This window comes from Arachis duranensis, chromosome 2 (genome assembly GCF_000817695.3).
Source record: "Arachis duranensis cultivar V14167 chromosome 2, aradu.V14167.gnm2.J7QH, whole genome shotgun sequence".
NCBI lineage: Eukaryota > Viridiplantae > Streptophyta > Magnoliopsida > Fabales > Fabaceae > Arachis > Arachis duranensis.
This window is the reverse complement of record NC_029773.3, coordinates 92346011-92364083: the sequence shown is the minus strand read 5'-3', so window position 1 is coordinate 92364083 and position 18073 is coordinate 92346011. Positions and strand designations below refer to the sequence as shown.

The window sequence follows — 18073 nt, the reverse complement described above, 5'->3', positions numbered from 1 at the left end:
GTACTGAATATCTATACTTTATTTAATCAGTGAATCTTATTATATACCTTCCAAATTTAATAATATTTATTGTGGCCAAAGCCAATGACTAATAATTCAATTGATAATAGATTATTAGTTTAAAGTGTATAACTTAGAAGTTAAAGCTTGCCGTCACATCCAGGGAAGAATAAATACTCCCTTCTCATATTAGCTATCTTTTTTTAATTGTACATACTTATTAAAATCATCATTATATTTTATTGAAAAAATAAGCAAATAACCAAAAACAAAAATATTTTAGCATTATTTGCTCTTTATATTATTTTTTTATTTAAAAAAGAAACTAAAACAATATAACTTTAAAATAGCGTTTGTTTTTAGAGACTGAGATTTAAAGACTGAAACTCAATATTGTGCTTAATAATTAGATATTAAAACTAAAATTTTAGCATTTCTAAAAAATAAAAATACAGACAAAATTTTTAATAATATTTATTCTTAAAAATATCTTTATTTAATTTTTTAAATTTTAAATTTATCTCTCAATTTATATTTATCTTAAACTAAATATAATACTGAGATAAATTTAGTTAATATATTTTATACTAAATATAATATAAATACTTAATTTAATTTATGTTTTTCCATCTTAATTTTTTCAGTCTCTTTTTTAATGTAGCTTCAGCAACTATATAATTATTTTTTTGAATAAAATATTTCTGAAAATAATAAAATAAAGGGGAACATGAATGATTTGATGAATTTACAAAGGTTTTCAACGTGCCAAGAAACAATTAGAGATTGACCATGGTGATGGGAGTTTCTGGCACACCAGCTTTTACCAGCCAACCAAAAGAAGACAAAATGCCAAACGAATACTCAAAGACCCAACAAAGCTTGCCGGTGATTAGATGTAAGGCTGTAAAGGGCAACCACCATTTCTTTTCCTGTGTTTCGATTGGATAATAATACAGAGGGCATTCTATTCTTTTAACAAACTTTTCATTTTAAGAGGGTATTATTTTTTTTGTAACAAAGTTTTCATTTTAAATTTAATATATACTATCTAAATCTCTTATTATTAAATCAGTCCTAATAAAAATACTATTTATACATTAAAATCAATAATTAAAATTTATTATTTATTTATAATAGATATTATTATTTAATTTAATTTTAATATATATTTTATATTTTAACATATATTTTATACTAATAACTAAATTTTATATTAATCAAATATGATCACAAAATGTGTATAATTATGATGTTTTTTTACATATTCAGCATCCATTTTGCTACTTGAGTACTCCCTTTAACTTTTTTCATACTTATGATCTAGGGTGGCAAACGGAGAAGTCCGTCCCGGTCCGCTTAGTGAGACAATCCTAAAATCCTAACCTACTTTGCCTAACAGCAGGCTGGCGGGCTGGCGGACTAAGCCCGCCAAATAACTTCTTTTTTTTTATTTTTAACTATTAAATAATATATATAAAGGTATAAAAAATCTCTCATATTTTTTACTTTTAACTATTATAATTTCTAAAAGTATAAACAAATTATAATTTTTATATTTACAAATATTAAAGTCTTTGTAATTATAAATATTGGTCCCAAAGCAAAATAAGCATAATTCAACACATAATTATAAATATTGTCTCTAAAACAAACTAAATATAATCTAAAATACTCAATTTTCATCTTCATTCTTTTGTAAGTTGGGTTTTGGTAAAAAAATTGTAAAAATACCCTTTGCTAAAAAAATTCTAAACCCGGCGGAGAAGCTCGTCCTGCCCTGCCAAAGCCTGCCAAAGTCCACGATTTAAGCGGTGCGGGTTAGGCGGACTTTTACTATTTAACGGTCCCAATTTTTCAGTCCAACCCGTCTTTTTTGGCGGGTCACGCGGGTCGGCCCGACGGATTTAGACCCATTTACCACCCCTATTATGATCATCAATCGAATTTCATTAACCAAAATATTTATCTCTATTACTCTCTAATTTAAAAGCTTTCAAAATAAAATTAAGTAATTGAAAAATGATATACAATTATTTTGCTCGGTAATATATTAATATCATTTTTAGACTAATCCAATTACATGCTAATCTTAATAAATTGACAAAGAGAGGGATTTAACTGATTTTTTTTTTCATTTTGTTTGTTTCTATTTTTTTTTAAAAATTAAAAGTAAAAAAATTGGATAAATTACCAAAATAAATTATTTACAAACTAGTATTATCGAATTACAACTTTTAAATATTGCATATGAAATTGTAACTTTTATATATCTATGAAAATTGGAAGAGGAATAGGACTGATTAGGTATTACACGTAAACCGACAGAGGAATATAGTAGTTTACGTTGAAGAGGTGCTGCGGTTTCTTTTTTTTTTTGTGTTCCAACATAAACTACTATACCCCTATGTGATTTACGTGTAATACCTAATCCATCCTACCTTTCTTACAATTTTCATAAATATGTGAAAGTTGCATTTCTATATACAATATTTAAAAATTGTAATTCGGTAATATTAGTTTACAAATAATTTATTTTAGTAACTTATCCTAACAAATATTGAAAATAAAATAACAATCAGTCAAACTCTTCACTTATAAACTTACATACAAGTCTTCACTTTACTTAAATAGTCTTTTAGTATTAGACTTTAAGAGTAGTATTAGGTACCTAATTTTTTCCAACTATTTTTTGTGTGATATATTATTAAAATATTTCAAAGAAAAACTATTTACATAAACCCTAACAAAAATGAATCGAGATTTTTTAAAGTAAAAAAAAAATAGTAAAATGATAAAGTCATAGATTAATTTTTCTTAAATTGAAATAATAAGACACACATTTTATGAATAGTTAAGTACAATTTTGGTTCCTAACGTAGAGCCGATTTTTTTTTTTGTTTTCGACCTTTTTTTCGCTACAAAATAGTCCTGAAAGTTTAACTTAGTTTTAAAATCGTCATTTTTACCAAAATTTTTATTTTTATTACCAAATTACTCCTCGTCGCTACCGTTGCTTTTTTATCGGTGCTCCTTTCTTCCTCAGCACACACTCACACTAACGGCAAGAGAGGAGAGAGCAGAGGGAGAGAGAAAGAGAAGAGAGGAACGGAGCTGTTCTCGTCGCCATAGCCCTACCCTCATCGCGATTCGCGGCGCCGCCAACCACCACAGCGCCCTTCTCGTCGCGGTTTGCAGCCTGTCACCACCGCATCGCCGTTCTCGTCGCAATTCGCGGCGTCGCCATCAATGCCACAACCCTTTCCATGTGATCCGCCACCACCCACCGTAACTCTCCTCCCCTCGTGATTCGCAGTTCACTGCCGCAGCACCTCCTCCCCTACCACCATCGCAACCCTTCCCTACAATGTTGTTTCAATTTTTTATTCCTTTTTCTTTAATTTTTCAGATTTAAAGGAAAGTATTTTGTTTCTATTTATTCTATTGTTGTTGTTGTTGTTGATGATGCTTCTGGTTATTTCTGTTTAGGCCTTTCTATTCCATTGTTGTTGTTGATACTTCTGGTTGCTTCTGCTTTTATTTTTGCTTATATTTCCGGTTTTGCTTTTGTTGTTGTTCTAATTCCATTATCCATTGTTATTATTGTTGTTGTTTTTCTGGTTGTTTTTGTTTGATTCTTGTTATTCTGTCTCTACTTTCTGTTTCTGTTTGCTTCTGTTTCTGCATTTGTTTGTGCCTCTGCGCTTCTGCTTCTGGTTGATTTTGGAGAAGAAGAGGGGAGGGGTATTTTCACCGAAGGACGATTTTAAAATTAAGTTAAACTTTCGGGACTATTTTGTAGTGAAAAAAGGCTAAAAACGAAATAAATTTTCGACCTCTACGTTAAAGACCAAAATCATACTTAACCCTTTTATGAAAGTTATAAAATCAATGGTTTCCTATTTTATCAACATTTTCATTTTAAAAATTTTAAATTGAATAAAAATAAGATATTTTTAATTTCCAATTTTGCCCTTTTTGCTTTTTCACCCTCACCCAAAGTTGATGTTCTCCCATACACTGAAATGAAAGGGTAGCACTAGTAAAGGACTAAATGCAATTAGCCAATTAGGTAAAGCATGGTCACGTGACTATCACGTGATTCACACGTGAGAGTAGCCGCCTCGCACGTGCCACACAGGCCATCACTCACTTTGTGTGTTGTTTGCTCCAATTTTTTTCTCCTCTCCTTATCATTTTTCTCTCTCAAGTTGCCAACTTTCTCTCTCTTCAGTTTTTTCCCCTAAGCTCTCTCTTTCTCTCTCTAGAATCCAGCTCCTTTTTGTTGCTCAATCTTCAATTGGATTCTCTTAATGTCAGGGAAAAGAAGGAGAAAGCTGAAATCGTGAGCTTCTCCTCTTTCTTATTCCATTTTCAATTTCCGAATTAGCATCCCTAAATTATTTATCTTTCTTTAATTTTGATTTAGTTTAATTTACTTTAATTGGAATAGTTTTGTGGATATGGGGTTATCTCATGATGGATCAGTGTGTTTAGTAATTTGTAAGAAATTTTGGTTTTTTAATTTTGTAATTTGTAGTTTGAATTTCATAAGAAAGGAGAATAGCACTGCACTAGGGTTTACGGATCAGATCAGGTTTTTAGCGGTTTAGCTTTGGTAAATTGGATGAAAGATGGGGTTAATTGAGTGTTACTGTAATGTGATTCTTAGAGATCAGATTACTAGGCCTTTGATTGAGAGGAAGAATTTGATGCTTCATAGTTCATAGTATATAACATTAAATTTGATGACTTGTTTTTACTTTGTGTCTTAGGGTTTGATATCATTTCAACCCATATGTTTATTGTAGAATTACAGTCATCTTTAGCAAACTTAGGAAAATCAACGCCTTAGGTGTGCGTCAAAGGAATTTTAAACAAAAGCAGAACATAAGCTTTGTGATTGCTGTTAATTATAGCTTTTCTAAATGACAAATTAAGAGTTCTGTTCTCCCCCTTTATCATATGCTTACTCTAGTTCTATTGTTGTTTATCATTGGTATATCACGTATTTGAGATGTTATAAATCTCTTACTTCCTTCCCTGAGAACTTTTGAAGCTTTGTTTCACCTGACACATGTTTCTTGTTGTTCAGGTTAGTTGATACAATTAATGACAATAAAAGGTTGGCAATTGAGGTGAAAAATGAAAATTTAGAACTACAAACTTGGTCTGATCTCCCTGCGGAACTCTTAGAGTTAATCTTATCTCGTTTAGCTCTAGACGATAATGTTCGTGCATCTGTTGTTTGCAAGAGATGGCATCCCGTTGCTATTGCTGTCCGCATCGTAAACCAATCACCATGGCTGATGTATTTTCCGAAATTTGGTGATTTGTATGAATTCTATGACCCGGTGCAGCGGAAGACTTACTCTGTTGAGTTGACCGAATTGAGTGGATCTAGAGTTTGTTACACAAAAGATGGTTGGTTACTGCTATACCGCCCCAGAACTCACCAAGTGTTCTTCTTTAATCCGTTTACTCGAGAAGTGATCAAATTGCCAAGATTTGAGATGACATACCAGATAGTAGCCTTCTCTTGTGCTCCAACATCGCCTGGCTGTGTTTTATTTACCGTTAAGCATGTTAGCCCCACAATCGTGGCTATTAGCACATGTTATCCTGGGGCAACAGAATGGAAAACGGTTAATTACCAAAATCGCTTGCCTTTTGTTAGTAGCATATGGAATAAGCTTGTGTTTTGTAATGGACTCTTTTATTGCCTAAGTCTCACAGGTTGGCTAGGGGTTTTTGACCCATCTGAACGCAGTTGGAGTGTTCTTTCTGTCCCTCCTCCAAAGTGCCCGGAGAATTTTTTCGCCAAAAATTGGTGGAAAGGAAAATTTATGACAGAGCATAATGGAGATATCATAGTAATTTATACATGTTCCAGTGAAAATCCCATTCTTTTTAAGTTAGATCAGTCAATAATGGAATGGGAAGAGATGAGAACACTGGATGGAGTAACCCTTTTTGCCAGTTTCTTATCATCTCATTCAAGGATTGACCTTCCAGGAATGATGAGAAACAGCGTGTACTTCTCTAAAGTTCGATTTTATGGAAAGCGTTGCATATCATTCTCCGTCGATGACTATAGATACTATCCTCGGAAGCAGTGCCACGATTGGGGCGAACAAGACCCGTTCGAGAACATTTGGATTGAACCGCCAAAGGACTTCTCTGGCTTCACATGAAAGAATTTTAGTGAGAAAAGTAAGCATTTCCATTATAGTCATGTACAATGCTATTTGTTATCATGCAGTTTCTAACTTGTATAACATTTGGATGTGCACAATAAACCAGCTTATGTTTATGCTTTATTAAGTAATCATGTATACTAGGAACTTTTTGTCGATGTGGTTTATTTGATTATCAATGCTTGTTAAGTAGTCTAAGATGCACTTGGTTAACTATATACTAATGTTTGTTTATAGGATTTTCTCTTCCTAGAGAAAAAAAAGTTTTTTTTTATTCACTATCAATGCAATAGTCCAACCAGTGAAATTAGCAACTTAGTTTACTTCTTTATTTTCTGATATAACTAGATTCAACATCTGTTTTTGATTATGAGTGGCTTTGAGAAACATAATTGTAAAACTTTAGCCTACTAAAGTTAAACATGTGTGTGCATATATATGATTCTAAACGAAGACGGTCCATTCTTTGGTTTTGGAACTTTCTAGCCTTGTTATATTTGGTTGTTCTACCATAGTTCAATGGCAAATGATAGTTGTTATCATTTAGTGCTTATGCACAATATTTGTTTTCTTATATGTTGGACATGATGTATGAAGATTTTCATCTTTCAATTAATGTTTGGTTTGGTTTGGTTTGGTTGCTATCATAATTCAATCTATAGCTCCATCTACTATCTCAGAGAATGAAAGCTTGTATTCTCTATTTGGTGAATTGAGAAGGTATATTACTACTAATTAGTGTCAACAAAATTGGACCATCAATTTGTAGGGATAGATTTTTTTCATTAAAGAAGTGTAACAGCTCAACACTGATAAGGACCTTAGAATTTGGCCTATCAATAATCCCCAAAAGACACAAGAAGATGACCTTGTTTGAAGTTTGATGATGATAAATGAAAAGAATGATACTTGTACTCACTTTTGTTTGGATATTTAGCCAATTTATTGTCTTCAAGAGTCAGATGTGACACGAAAATCGCATTATATTAATTTCTCGCACTTAATAAAAGAGAAGAGTACGAGTTTGTTCAATAATAATAAAGTCTTATCTCACTAAGTAGAATCGATTACATAGATTAAACGGCGTTATTAAGATCTATCATACATCAATCATATTTATAGTAAGATTTTTTACACATAAATTTCTTGATTACCTTCTTTATAGCCTTTTCTGATTTTCTTCTATCTTTCTTCACTTATTTGTCTTTCATCTGATTTCTCATCTTAGATGTTTTATCGATCTTCTCTTCATATGTCCAAATAAAATAGTGCAATGTTGAATTAAAAATAAGTACTAAAAATATTGTTCTTTATGGATGTAGTTAACATGAAGTTCAAATGAGGCAACTACCGTTGGTTTCATTTTCACACAAATCACATCACATTGTGATTGAAGATTAAACGACTCACAAGTGTACAAGAAGCCAATGCAACTTGTGATCATGCATTTTCATTTCCAATCTCACATAGTTCAATAGAAACTCGTTCATGCATGCATGTGGTTTCTTTTCCTAAAAGAAAAGGCATATGATTAAATGTACCTAATTCACAAACGGATTGGCTTTGCTAGAAACAAACAAAGAAAGTGGGAATGGAATGCTTGTTGAAAAGAAGAGAAGCTTCCTTTGCTTCACAAACACACAAAAAAGAGAGAGCATATTCTCCATACAAATGTTTGCATATTCTTGCACAGCTGCATAAGATTGAACTTGGTTCACAAGTTCAGATTTTTATTTCAATCAAAAGAAATGTTCAAGTACTTGAGAATAAGCCATTATTTCTTTGTTCTCATATGGTTACATGGCACGTGTTGATTGGTAAAAAAAAAGAAAAAAGAAGCCTCCACAATTTGTTTCCTAATTTTTTTTCAACATTTCCTCTGTATTAAGAGCGCAACTAGCAATTCTCAAACCATTCAAGATATTTTTCACTTTCAATAATGATTATATTATGATTGATTATACTATTTATACACAAAAATCAGTTATCATATAAAATGTATATTAAAATATATGGATTTGGATTCTCTAAAGTTTGAATTTCACTTTAGAAAATAAAGTATGATCTTCTACCCTTAAATAATTTCTCTTTCATATTTATTCTTGGTCTCACCTATAAAATAAATGGTGAAAGATCACACTTTACTCTCTAAAGTGAAATTCAAACTTTAGAAGATCTAAATCCTATATTTATTCTAAGTCCCACCTATGAAATCAATGGTGAAAGATCACACTTTACTCTCTAAAGTAAAATTCAAACTTTAGAGGATCTAAATCCAAAATATAAATATATATTAATAACAAATTAATTTAGTGACTAATTTGTAGTGGTTACATACCATTTTTATATTACTATATCCCCTTTGTTGGTTTTTCAACCTCAAAACTATGTAATTTCCACCAAAAAGTGGTTGATAGGAATGAGTCTAATTCTAATTTTTTTTTATTCACAAAATTATACCAAAACTCCAATCAATATTAATGGAATACTCTTCTTTTCTACTACCCTCCAAAATTTTATTTTGACTACAAAATTATCATCAAACTTCCATATCAATTTCATTCATCAAAATCAATATATATAACACCTTGTGAATGAGTCACTCAATTCCCTTGATCATATTTCTTTTTTCTCTATTACCTCCATATAACATATAACACCACCTTCCTCTTCAAAAAAATTTTAAATAAAAATACAAAAAATAAACACCCAAAAGAAAGGGGAAAAAAAAAATGTCCTCCAATTCCATCTTCCTCCTAAAACCTTCATTCCAATTCTCAACCCAACACCATCATCGTCACCACCACCACCACCTCCTCCTTCTAAAACCCAAAACACCATTTTCAAAACCCATATTTTCTCCATATTACCCAAAATACCCTCCACCACTTTCCTCTACTAGAATCCACAGCTCCACCACCCCCATAACCAAAAACTCTTCAAACACCAAAAAGAACGAAACTTTACGATTCCTGCAACCTTTTCTCATCTCAAACCGCAAACCCATTATCTTGGGTTGGCTCTGCAGCGCCATCTCAGTTTTCTCCCTCTCCCAGCTCGTCTCTAGACTCGGAAAATTCAGCAACGCCGCCATTGATGGACCTCAATTGAGAAGTCAAGGTCTCATCTTGTTGTGTCTTGTGGCTGCCCGTTTGGTCTCCGGGTACGGGCAGCATGCCCTTCTTTGGGACGCTGCCCTTAAGACAGTGTACGAGGTTCGTGTCCATGTCTTTGACCGTGTCCTTGAGAGAGAGCTTGGTTACTTCGAAGGAAGAGAAGGCGGTGCTTCAGCTGGGGACATTGCTTATAGGATCACTGCTGAAGCTTCTGATGTTGCTGACACTGTTTATTCTGTTCTTAATGTGAGTAAGAACATAATTTCTTATAGTAAATCACTGAATCATAGTTAACACTCTTTTGAGAATTTTTTTTGTATGTTCTTAGAGTAAGGATTGTTCTTGTTCTAGTATATTAGTTCAAACCATGTTAGGATTTTAGTGGATAATTAAGAAGATAGAAGTAGCTTACTTACATACAAGAGGGAAATTTATTGTGTTGAGAGAGCAAGGAGAGATTATTTCCTCTTCCGTGGAGGAAAAGTAATGTTGTATCTACCTTTTATTCATGTGGGTTCTTACAATTTTTTTGAGCACTTAAATGGTATAAGATTCATGTACTGGAATAATTTGACTTCCTAGGTTGAGGACATAGGAGTTTTCTGAGATTAAGTCATTGTTTTTGCTCTGATATATTAGTTGTAGAAGCATGAGCTTTTTGGTGGTTAAGTATAACTAAGTCTTTTTAATGGGGTCTGATTTATTGAACAAGTTTATTTATTTCTTTGTAACATTTTAGGTGGTGTGTAGAACGAATGTTCTGTGTCAATGTGGAACATGATATTCATGCATATACTTATGCATATCATCTTCCTCGAAAAATTCTTAGTTAGGCATGGTTTACCAGGCTATCCGTATGCCTTGTTAGCTAACATGCATAGACATATTTGTAAGGATTGTCAAGTAGAGCCAATGTTTCAATTTCTGCACAATTTCACTTTTATTCTTTTGCATAAAGTCTAGTGAGTGGATATGAGGTGTGCAGATGTGCAAGAAGCATTGTTCTATCATGCAGTATTCTCATTTAGATGCTATTTGCGTGTGCAAGTTTTTGTCTTTTTTACAATCTGTACCAATTTTGAATTCATTTGCATAATGACTCTTTATATGTTGTTCTCTGATTATAATCCAATCTATGACAGACCATAGTACCTAGCACTCTCCAGTTATCGGCGATGATGGCTCAGATGATAGTTATAAGTCCAGTCCTTTCTTTGATTTCATTCACGGTGAGCGAACGGCTATAGCACTAAGTTGTCTTCCTTGACTTTCATTAATGCTAGATCATGAGCATATATTTAAATGTTCTCATGCTTGGAAATTGCAGGTCATTCCTTGCATGTCGCTTTTTGTTGCTTATCTTGGTCAAGAACTTCGAAAGATATCTAGAGAGGCACATCTTAGCATTGCTGCTCTCTCAGCATATCTAAACGAGGTAAACTTCAACACTCTGCTCTGCTTCTTGTTCTCTGTACCTTCAAGAAAAAGTTTGAAGGCACGCCTAATTTTCACAAACTTCTATTCTATTGGAACTCTTGCAAGATCATGTTCATTGTTTATTAGTTTATATCACAGTTTTATTCATGCTATTTTTATTCTAGATGCTTCCTGCGGTTTTCTTTGTGAAAGCAAACAACGCGGAGTTGTGTGAGAGTGCCAGGTTTAAGAGGCTGGCTCAGATAGACTATCATGCAAAATTGAACAAGAGGAGGATGAAAGCAGCTATTCCTCAGGTCATACAAGCTATTTACTATGGAACTCTCTCCATACTATGCGCTGGTTCGCTGTTGATTTCAAGAGGTTCATTTGATGGCCACAGCTTCATTTCCTTTGTGACATCATTGCTTTTCTCTATTGAACCAATCCAGGTATTGTTATCTGTTGTGGTATATCGTCAATTAGCTCGTGATAATTTTCTTGTTTGTTTGTCTATTTTCCTTGTCCACTGTAGTTTTAGAACTTCCTTCCTAGTATTACAGAAGCCTTTTTGGATGATATTAGGTACCGGAGTGATTCTAGCTGTGCTCTGTTGATGAAGTTATTAATTCCATTTCGACCTTTTTTGTGGTCATTTTTATGAGATGTATGTTTTGTATTTGCTAATTATTATTTGCAGTGTTAACATGGTTCAGCTTTTGAGGAGCTGTATTTGCTTATCAATCTGAAAATAAAGAATCACGCAGGATGTGGGAAAAGCTTACAATGAATGGAGGCAGGGAGAACCGGCCGTTGAACGCTTGCATGATATGACCAAGTTTAAAGATAAGGTGAATGTATGATACTTGATATGCAAAAACTTGTTTAATCTTGTTCAAGGGAACACTTTGTGTTTGAAATTGATAAAATTCCAATAAGAACGAAAGGAAAAAAGAGAATGATTGCTGAGGAACATAATTCATTACTCTGTTATTAAAATTTTCGTGCAATGTAATATGTCGCACTTCAATAATGGATCAATTTATCCTCAATAACAGGTGGTTGAGAAACCAGATGCTGTTGAGTTAGGCCATATTATGGGAGAGCTGAAATTTCGTGATGTCTCCTTTAAATATAATGATGACATGCCACATGTTTTGAATGGGTTGAATCTTAACATTAGAGCCGGAGAGATAGTCGCTCTTGTCGGTCCTTCCGGTGGCGGGAAAACAACACTTGTAAAACTATTGCTTCGGCTTTATAACCCTGTGTCCGGTGAGTCATTATTGAACGGCAAATATAAATCTCTATTATTTACTTTTAAAATCAATATATTGGATCAGATGTTTTTCATATCATTAACTTTTACTTGTATTCTTATGCATGTAGGCTCTATTCTAATTGATAACCATAACATTGAAAACATTCGGTTGCGAAGTTTGAGAAAACATGTTGGTCTTGTTTCTCAAGATATAGTAAGTTACTCATGCCTTTCTTTTTCTTCTCTGTTATGTAAGCAGATTCGTACCTGCATTCATTTCGCTGAGAACGCTTGTACTGTGCTCGAATTCCTTGTGCTCAGTAATGCTGATGTATATATACTTTAGACACTTTTTTCAGGTACAATTGCTGAAAACATTGGTTATAGGGACCTAACAACAAAAATTGACATGGAGAGGGTAAAGCATGTAGCTCAAACTGCTCATGCAGATGAGTTTATAAGAAAACTTCCTGAAGGATACGAAACCAATATTGGACCGAGGGGCTCTACCTTAAGTGGCGGGCAGCGGCAAAGGTAACTTTTAAAGTTCAAACTTATTTCTGTTTTATGTATGGTTAATGCAGAGAACAAATTTCATGGTTGGGATATTTATGAAACCTCGGCTCTGATATATGACCTTTTTCGTTGATCTATCACTTCATTCCTTTCTCAAAATTACAGGCTGGCTATTGCAAGGGCGCTCTATCAAGATCCGTCTATTTTGATTCTGGATGAAGCAACTTCAGCTTTAGATAGTAAATCCGAATTATTGGTTAGAAAAGCCGTCGAGCACTTGATGGAAAATCGCACGGTAAGGCACCAGCTACAAGAATTGCTTGATCTGCCAAATTATTATTGTGCATTTCATTCATCTTATTTGTTTACACTTTTGAGTTTAATTCTTAGAAATACAAACATTGATTTATCTAACGAAATAAAAGTTTGAGGATTGATTTGATGATTAAAGTTTGAAGTCTAAAGCGCCCGACTAAAAACAACCAAGAATTGGTGTGATTCACACATAAAAAGGGGGTTTCTGAGTTAGTTTTCCACTGCTATTTTTCATCTTGATTAGGAACTTAACTACTTTAATAGTTTGCTTGGATTTATTGGTCTTTTCCTTCTTGGCACAATATTGTTAAATTGTAGAATCATCAATCATTCCTTTTGTGTTATAGGTGCTTGTGATAGCTCATCGGTTGGAAACAGTTATGATGGCTAAAAGAGTATTCCTCATGGATAATGGGAAGCTACAAGAAGTTCCAAGATCAACTATGTTCAATGGTCACAAGGATTCATTGTTATCATCTGGCCTTGTTATTTGAATATTCTTTTGCTAGGTTTTAGTGTCACAATAATGGACCCTACTTGAATACTTCTTGTAAGGGTGATGTATAGACACATAGTTTACTTTTCTTTTTAACTTTTGGGGGAGGTTAGGGGAAAATCTTGTACATCCTTCTGTAATCACAAATTACTTTGATTTAAATGATATAGAGAAATATATTATTTATACAATCATTAAACATTGTCTATATTAGATAGGTTTTTTTGGTTTTACACCGTATCTCTTAGTCCAATAGGCCTGCAAATTAGAGTTTCATTTAGGTAGCGTTTGTTTTGAAGTACTGAGACCGAAATTGGGAGACTGAGATTTAATATCATATTTGTTGGTTTTGATATTGGTACTAAAATTTCAGTCTCTATCTCTAAAATTTCAGTATTTCAGTACTTTTAAAAAGTAGGAATACAAGGGACTGGAAATTTTGGAGATAGAGACTGAAATTTTAATAACATTTTATACTTAAAATATTTTCATTTCAATTAATTAATTCTAACTTTACTCTTTGTACAAATTAAATTAGAGCTTCATTCTTATTTCAGTCTTTCAATCTCTCTCACTCTTCCACATGCTAAGGGTTTGCCGTTACTAATCAAGACGGGATTCGAACTTTCGACCCTGTTAAAACAGACAAATGAATTAACTACTCAATTAACAAAAGTTGATTTTAATTTGTATGGAAACAAATTTTTGTTAACTTGTATTTCAATGATCATGGTACATCATAAAATGTGTATACATGATATATGATATTATAATCTCTACATAATGAAAAATAGTATTTGGGGGTTTCAAGATTTATTTGATAACCCAAAAAATGTGTACTAATTCTTATAATAAAATAATAAAGTGAGGAAATAGGAAAATGAAACTAATTTGATAGTACACAAATCTTGTATCAACAATTGGTGTGGTCATTTCTCTTTTAACTTTTTGGTTATGACAATTGCAGCTCCTGCCACAGCCACAACTATGCCTGAGATTATAATTGCTGATTTAAGTGTATGCAATGCTTCCTTCTTTTTCCTTTCCTTTCTCTTCTCTTCTGCCTCAGCTTGTTCCTTCAAACAATTAAACCAAAACATATATATAGAGAAACACCATTCAATACATGATGAAAACAAAAAGTAAAATAAAAGGCAAGTTCTTCAACCTAAGTCTAATAAATTCCAATTAATGTAACAATAACTAAGAGTGCGATTGCTTTGCGTTTTTTTTTTGTTTTTTTATTTTAATAATTTTTTAAAAAGATCATATTTTTTATTTTTATCTTTTGTTTTTTTTTAAATTCTGAAAATAAAAAATATTGAAAATGAAAACAAAAAATAAAAAACATATACCAAATGCATCCTAAATTTCTTTCACTAAGATCAATCAATAGTTTAATAATTAATACTTTTATGTCATGTAATGAATCATGTCTGTATCCAATTATGTAATATCACATTATTAAAAATAACTATCTTTTACATTGATCGCACTATACATCATAATTAAACTCTTGATTTGGAGGTGATCTATCTGAATTAATCGTGATATTAAGATTAATTACACAAACTCAGAGTATTACTTTGTTGAGTAATATAATAACACAATTTTTTCTTCTGAAATTATCATCTAATCTAATTAGATAGTACATATCAAAGATCCTCTTAGATAATAGTAAATGACATGTTCATTATTATTATGTTATAAATGAAAAAATAATAAATAAATAAATAATATGAAATTTACCTTGGCAGCAGCCACCTCAGATGAAACAGGATCAACTTGAACCTTGGTGTTACTCCCAAGATTCAATTCAGCAGCAACATCTGCAGCTGGAAATGTTTGGTCTGAGTCTGCCATTTTTCTTCTTCTAATTCTGTTTTTTTAAATTCAATGCTTCAATGGTGTTATGTATGAATTCTTGCTCTTATTACCAATTTGCCTATTAATCCAAATTGTTGGGAGAGAAAAGAAAAGACAGAGAAATAACTCCATACATTATTATTGTCAAGTATTCATGGTCAAATCAATGCCAAGCAGTTGCTGATTGTTTTTGTTGACACGTGTCAATGTTCCAATTTATGAGGTTGTTATGGTTTTGTGGGTCTAAACAAAATTGCATTTTGGTTCTCAAACTTACCGAGATACTTGCTTAGAGCCTTAGACTAAGTTAATCTTTATTGATAAATAGAAAATTAGAAGGTGTGATCAAGTGATTATTTTATTAAGTCACTTAATTATTCTTAACTAAATAGTGAGGGTTTGATTTTTTAAAATGACATAATGTAGTGGGTGCTTTGTTAGGGCTTTTAATCAAATAATGAAGCTCAATTCCTTAGAATAATATGATTTAGTGGTTATTTTATTAGGTCTCTTAGTTAAATAGTGTAGTGAGAGTTGGATTTTTTAGAATGATATTATCTAATGGTTATTTCATTAGGTCTCTTAATCAAATAATGAGGATTGCATTTTCTCAAATAATATGATCAAATTATTTTATTACAACCATATTATATATATAAATTATTATCTACAAAATCAATTATTCATATAAAATATAAATTAAAATTGTGTAAAATAATACATATACATAGTAGTTAATTTAATAGAATAAAGGTTCGTTTAAAAAGTTTCAAAATTTTTTTTAGTTTTTAACTTATAAAAAATTAGTGTAATTTTTAAAATTAAATTATAATTTTTTAAAAAGTTATTTAAGTGTTTATAAAAAAATTAAAAAATTAATTTTTTTATAATAAAAAACTTTTTATCATATTTTTTAAATAAATATTTTTATAACTAAAAAATAATCACAAAATAATTTATTTATAAATTACTTTTAAATAAATATTTATTATTTAAATTATTTTTAGAAAAAATTTAATTAAGTTATTTACCCAAACTAAATCAATAAATAACAAATAATTTTATTTATTCTTACTAATAATAGCATTGTGTGACTATTCATATAATTCATATCTAAAAATTTAAACAGCATAAGAATTAGTTATTGTTTTCAACTGTAGATCCTTTAGAAACCTAGGACTAAGCAGAATCTTTTGAACATGATTCAGTTACTAGAAAAGTAGAAAGTACAAGAACACAACAACAACGTTGTTCGTAGCATACATGCAAATGCATGATTGATTCATGAGCATCCTCATCCACCAACAAAAACAGAACCCTAAATTTCTCGATCAAACCACAACACAACCATGGAACTCTCGTTTAGCAGAGTTAGCAAAACAACACCAATACCCACAAGCACTCTCTCTCTACCGCCACATGCTTCGTTCTTCCTTCTTCCCCAACACATTCACCTTCCCTTTTCTCCTCAAATCCTGTGCCCTTCTTTCAATACCCATCACCGGTTCCCAGCTCCATGCTCATGTCATTCGAACCGGGTGTCACCCTGACCCATATACCCGAACTTCCCTCATCACTATGTACTCTAAATGCCATCTTCCCAATAATGCACGAAAGGTGTTTGATGAAAATCCCCACTGGGAAAACCCCACCATTTGTTTCAATGCAATGATATCTGGGTATTCCTTCAATTCAAGGATCTTTAATGCTGTCTTGTTGTTTAGGAGGATGAGAGAAATGGGGCTGAATGCGAACTCGGTTACCATGTTGGGTTTGGTCTCTGGGTGTGTTGTTCCAGGTCACTTAAGTGTTGGTGTTTATCTTCATGGTCTTGGTGTTAGGTTGGGTTTTGATGGTGATTTGACTGTGGGGAATTGTTTGATCACTATGTATGTGAAGTGCGGGGAGGTGGAGAATGCGTGCAGGGTGTTTGATGGTATGCCTGCAAGGGATTTGATCTCTTGGAATGCGATGATTTCTGGGTATGCGCAGAATGGGCATGCTAGGCGTGTTTTGGAGCTTTATCGTGAGATGAAGTTGAGTAAGGTGACTCCTGATCCTGTTACCCTTCTTGGGGTCTTGTCATCGTGTGCTAACCTTGGTGCGCAAGGAATTGGTCGCGAAGTGGAGAGGGAGATTGGGGTATTGGGGTTCAGTTCTAATCCATTTTTGACGAATGCACTAATCAACATGTATGCTAGGTGTGGGAATTTGGCACGCTCACATGCGGTCTTCGATTCTATGGCTGAGAAGAGCGTTATTTCTTGGACGGCTATAATTGGCGGGTATGGGATCCACGGACATGGCGAGGTTGCTGTTGATTTATTCAATGAGATGGTTGAGTCTGGCATCAGACCAGATGAGACTGTTTTTGTGAGTGTTCTCTCTGCATGTAGTCATGCAGGTTTGACTGATAAGGGCTTGGAATATTTTGATGCAATGGAGACGAAGTACGGTTTGCGGCAGGGTCCTGAACACTACTCTTGTGTGGTGGATCTTTTAGGCCGAGCAGGTAGACTGAAAGAAGCTATGGATCTCATAAAGTCAATGAAAGTTAAACCTGATGGTGCTGTTTGGGGAGCCCTTCTCGGCGCATGCAAGATTCATAAGAATGTTGAGCTAGCAGAATTGGCCTTTCAACATGTCATTGAACTTGAACCAACAAACATCGGTTACTATGTTCTGTTGTCAAATATATACTCTGATGTTGAGAACTTAGAGGGGGTTCTGAAAGTTCGAGTAATGATGAGGGGGCGAAAGCTTAGAAAGGAGCCAGGATACAGTTATGTAGAATATAAAGGAAAAGTGCACCTTTTTTACTCAGGAGATAGAAGTCATCCTCAAATTGAAGAAATATATAGAATGTTGGATAAATTGGAGAATCTTGTGAAGG

At 32.9% G+C, this 18073-nt stretch overlaps 4 protein-coding genes across 4 annotated transcripts in view; 3 read left to right on the top strand and 1 right to left on the bottom strand.

The window, feature by feature from the left end:
• The first annotated feature begins 4180 nt into the window (after positions 1–4180).
• Positions 4181–6352, top strand: LOC107476196 (F-box/kelch-repeat protein At1g57790). The gene is made up of 2 exons (XM_016095960.3): positions 4181–4342; positions 5093–6352. The coding sequence occupies exons 1-2, from the start codon at positions 4311–4313 to the stop codon at positions 6189–6191; spliced, it is 1131 nt and encodes a 376-aa protein (XP_015951446.1). The 5' UTR covers positions 4181–4310; the 3' UTR covers positions 6192–6352.
• Positions 6353–8824: 2472 nt separating this feature from the next.
• Positions 8825–13531, top strand: LOC107476194 (ABC transporter B family member 29, chloroplastic). Its single transcript, XM_016095959.3, has 10 exons — positions 8825–9556; positions 10453–10539; positions 10638–10745; positions 10912–11178; positions 11494–11577; positions 11785–12001; positions 12116–12201; positions 12334–12521; positions 12669–12798; positions 13166–13531. Exons 1-10 carry the CDS (start codon positions 8927–8929, stop codon positions 13310–13312), a joined length of 1944 nt encoding a protein of 647 aa, XP_015951445.1. The 5' UTR covers positions 8825–8926; the 3' UTR covers positions 13313–13531.
• Positions 13532–14243: 712 nt separating this feature from the next.
• Positions 14244–15177, bottom strand: LOC110277486 (uncharacterized). The gene is made up of 2 exons (XM_021134605.2): positions 15064–15177; positions 14244–14390 (listed from the first exon to the last, which is right to left on the bottom strand). Exons 1-2 carry the CDS (start codon positions 15175–15177, stop codon positions 14244–14246), a joined length of 261 nt encoding a protein of 86 aa, XP_020990264.1.
• A 1221-nt stretch (positions 15178–16398) lies between these two features.
• The window catches only part of LOC107476192 (putative pentatricopeptide repeat-containing protein At3g11460, mitochondrial), a 2284-nt gene continuing 609 nt past the window's right edge, over positions 16399–18073 (top strand). Inside the window, exon 1 of the mRNA XM_016095956.3 lies at positions 16399–18073. This exon is cut by the window's right edge and continues 609 nt beyond it. Coding sequence (XP_015951442.1) covers positions 16465–18073 — 1609 coding nt within the window. The 5' untranslated portion in view covers positions 16399–16464.

Excerpts from the sequence above, each read along its gene's own strand:
- LOC110277486 (XM_021134605.2), bottom strand. The coding sequence starts at position 15,177 with ATGGCAGACTCAGACCAAACATTTCCAGCTGCAGATGTTGCTGCTGAA. Across the intron at positions 14,391-15,063 it reads CTGAGGTGGCTGCTGCCAAG|GAACAAGCTGAGGCAGAAGA; the intron begins GTAAATTTCATA and ends AATTGTTTGAAG.
- LOC107476194 (XM_016095959.3), top strand. The coding sequence starts at position 8,927 with ATGTCCTCCAATTCCATCTTCCTCCTAAAACCTTCATTCCAATTCTCA. Across the intron at positions 10,746-10,911 it reads TCTCAGCATATCTAAACGAG|ATGCTTCCTGCGGTTTTCTT; the intron begins GTAAACTTCAAC and ends TTTTTATTCTAG. Across the intron at positions 11,578-11,784 it reads TGACCAAGTTTAAAGATAAG|GTGGTTGAGAAACCAGATGC; the intron begins GTGAATGTATGA and ends CCTCAATAACAG.
- LOC107476196 (XM_016095960.3), top strand. The coding sequence starts at position 4,311 with ATGTCAGGGAAAAGAAGGAGAAAGCTGAAATC. Across the intron at positions 4,343-5,092 it reads AGAAGGAGAAAGCTGAAATC|GTTAGTTGATACAATTAATG; the intron begins GTGAGCTTCTCC and ends CTTGTTGTTCAG.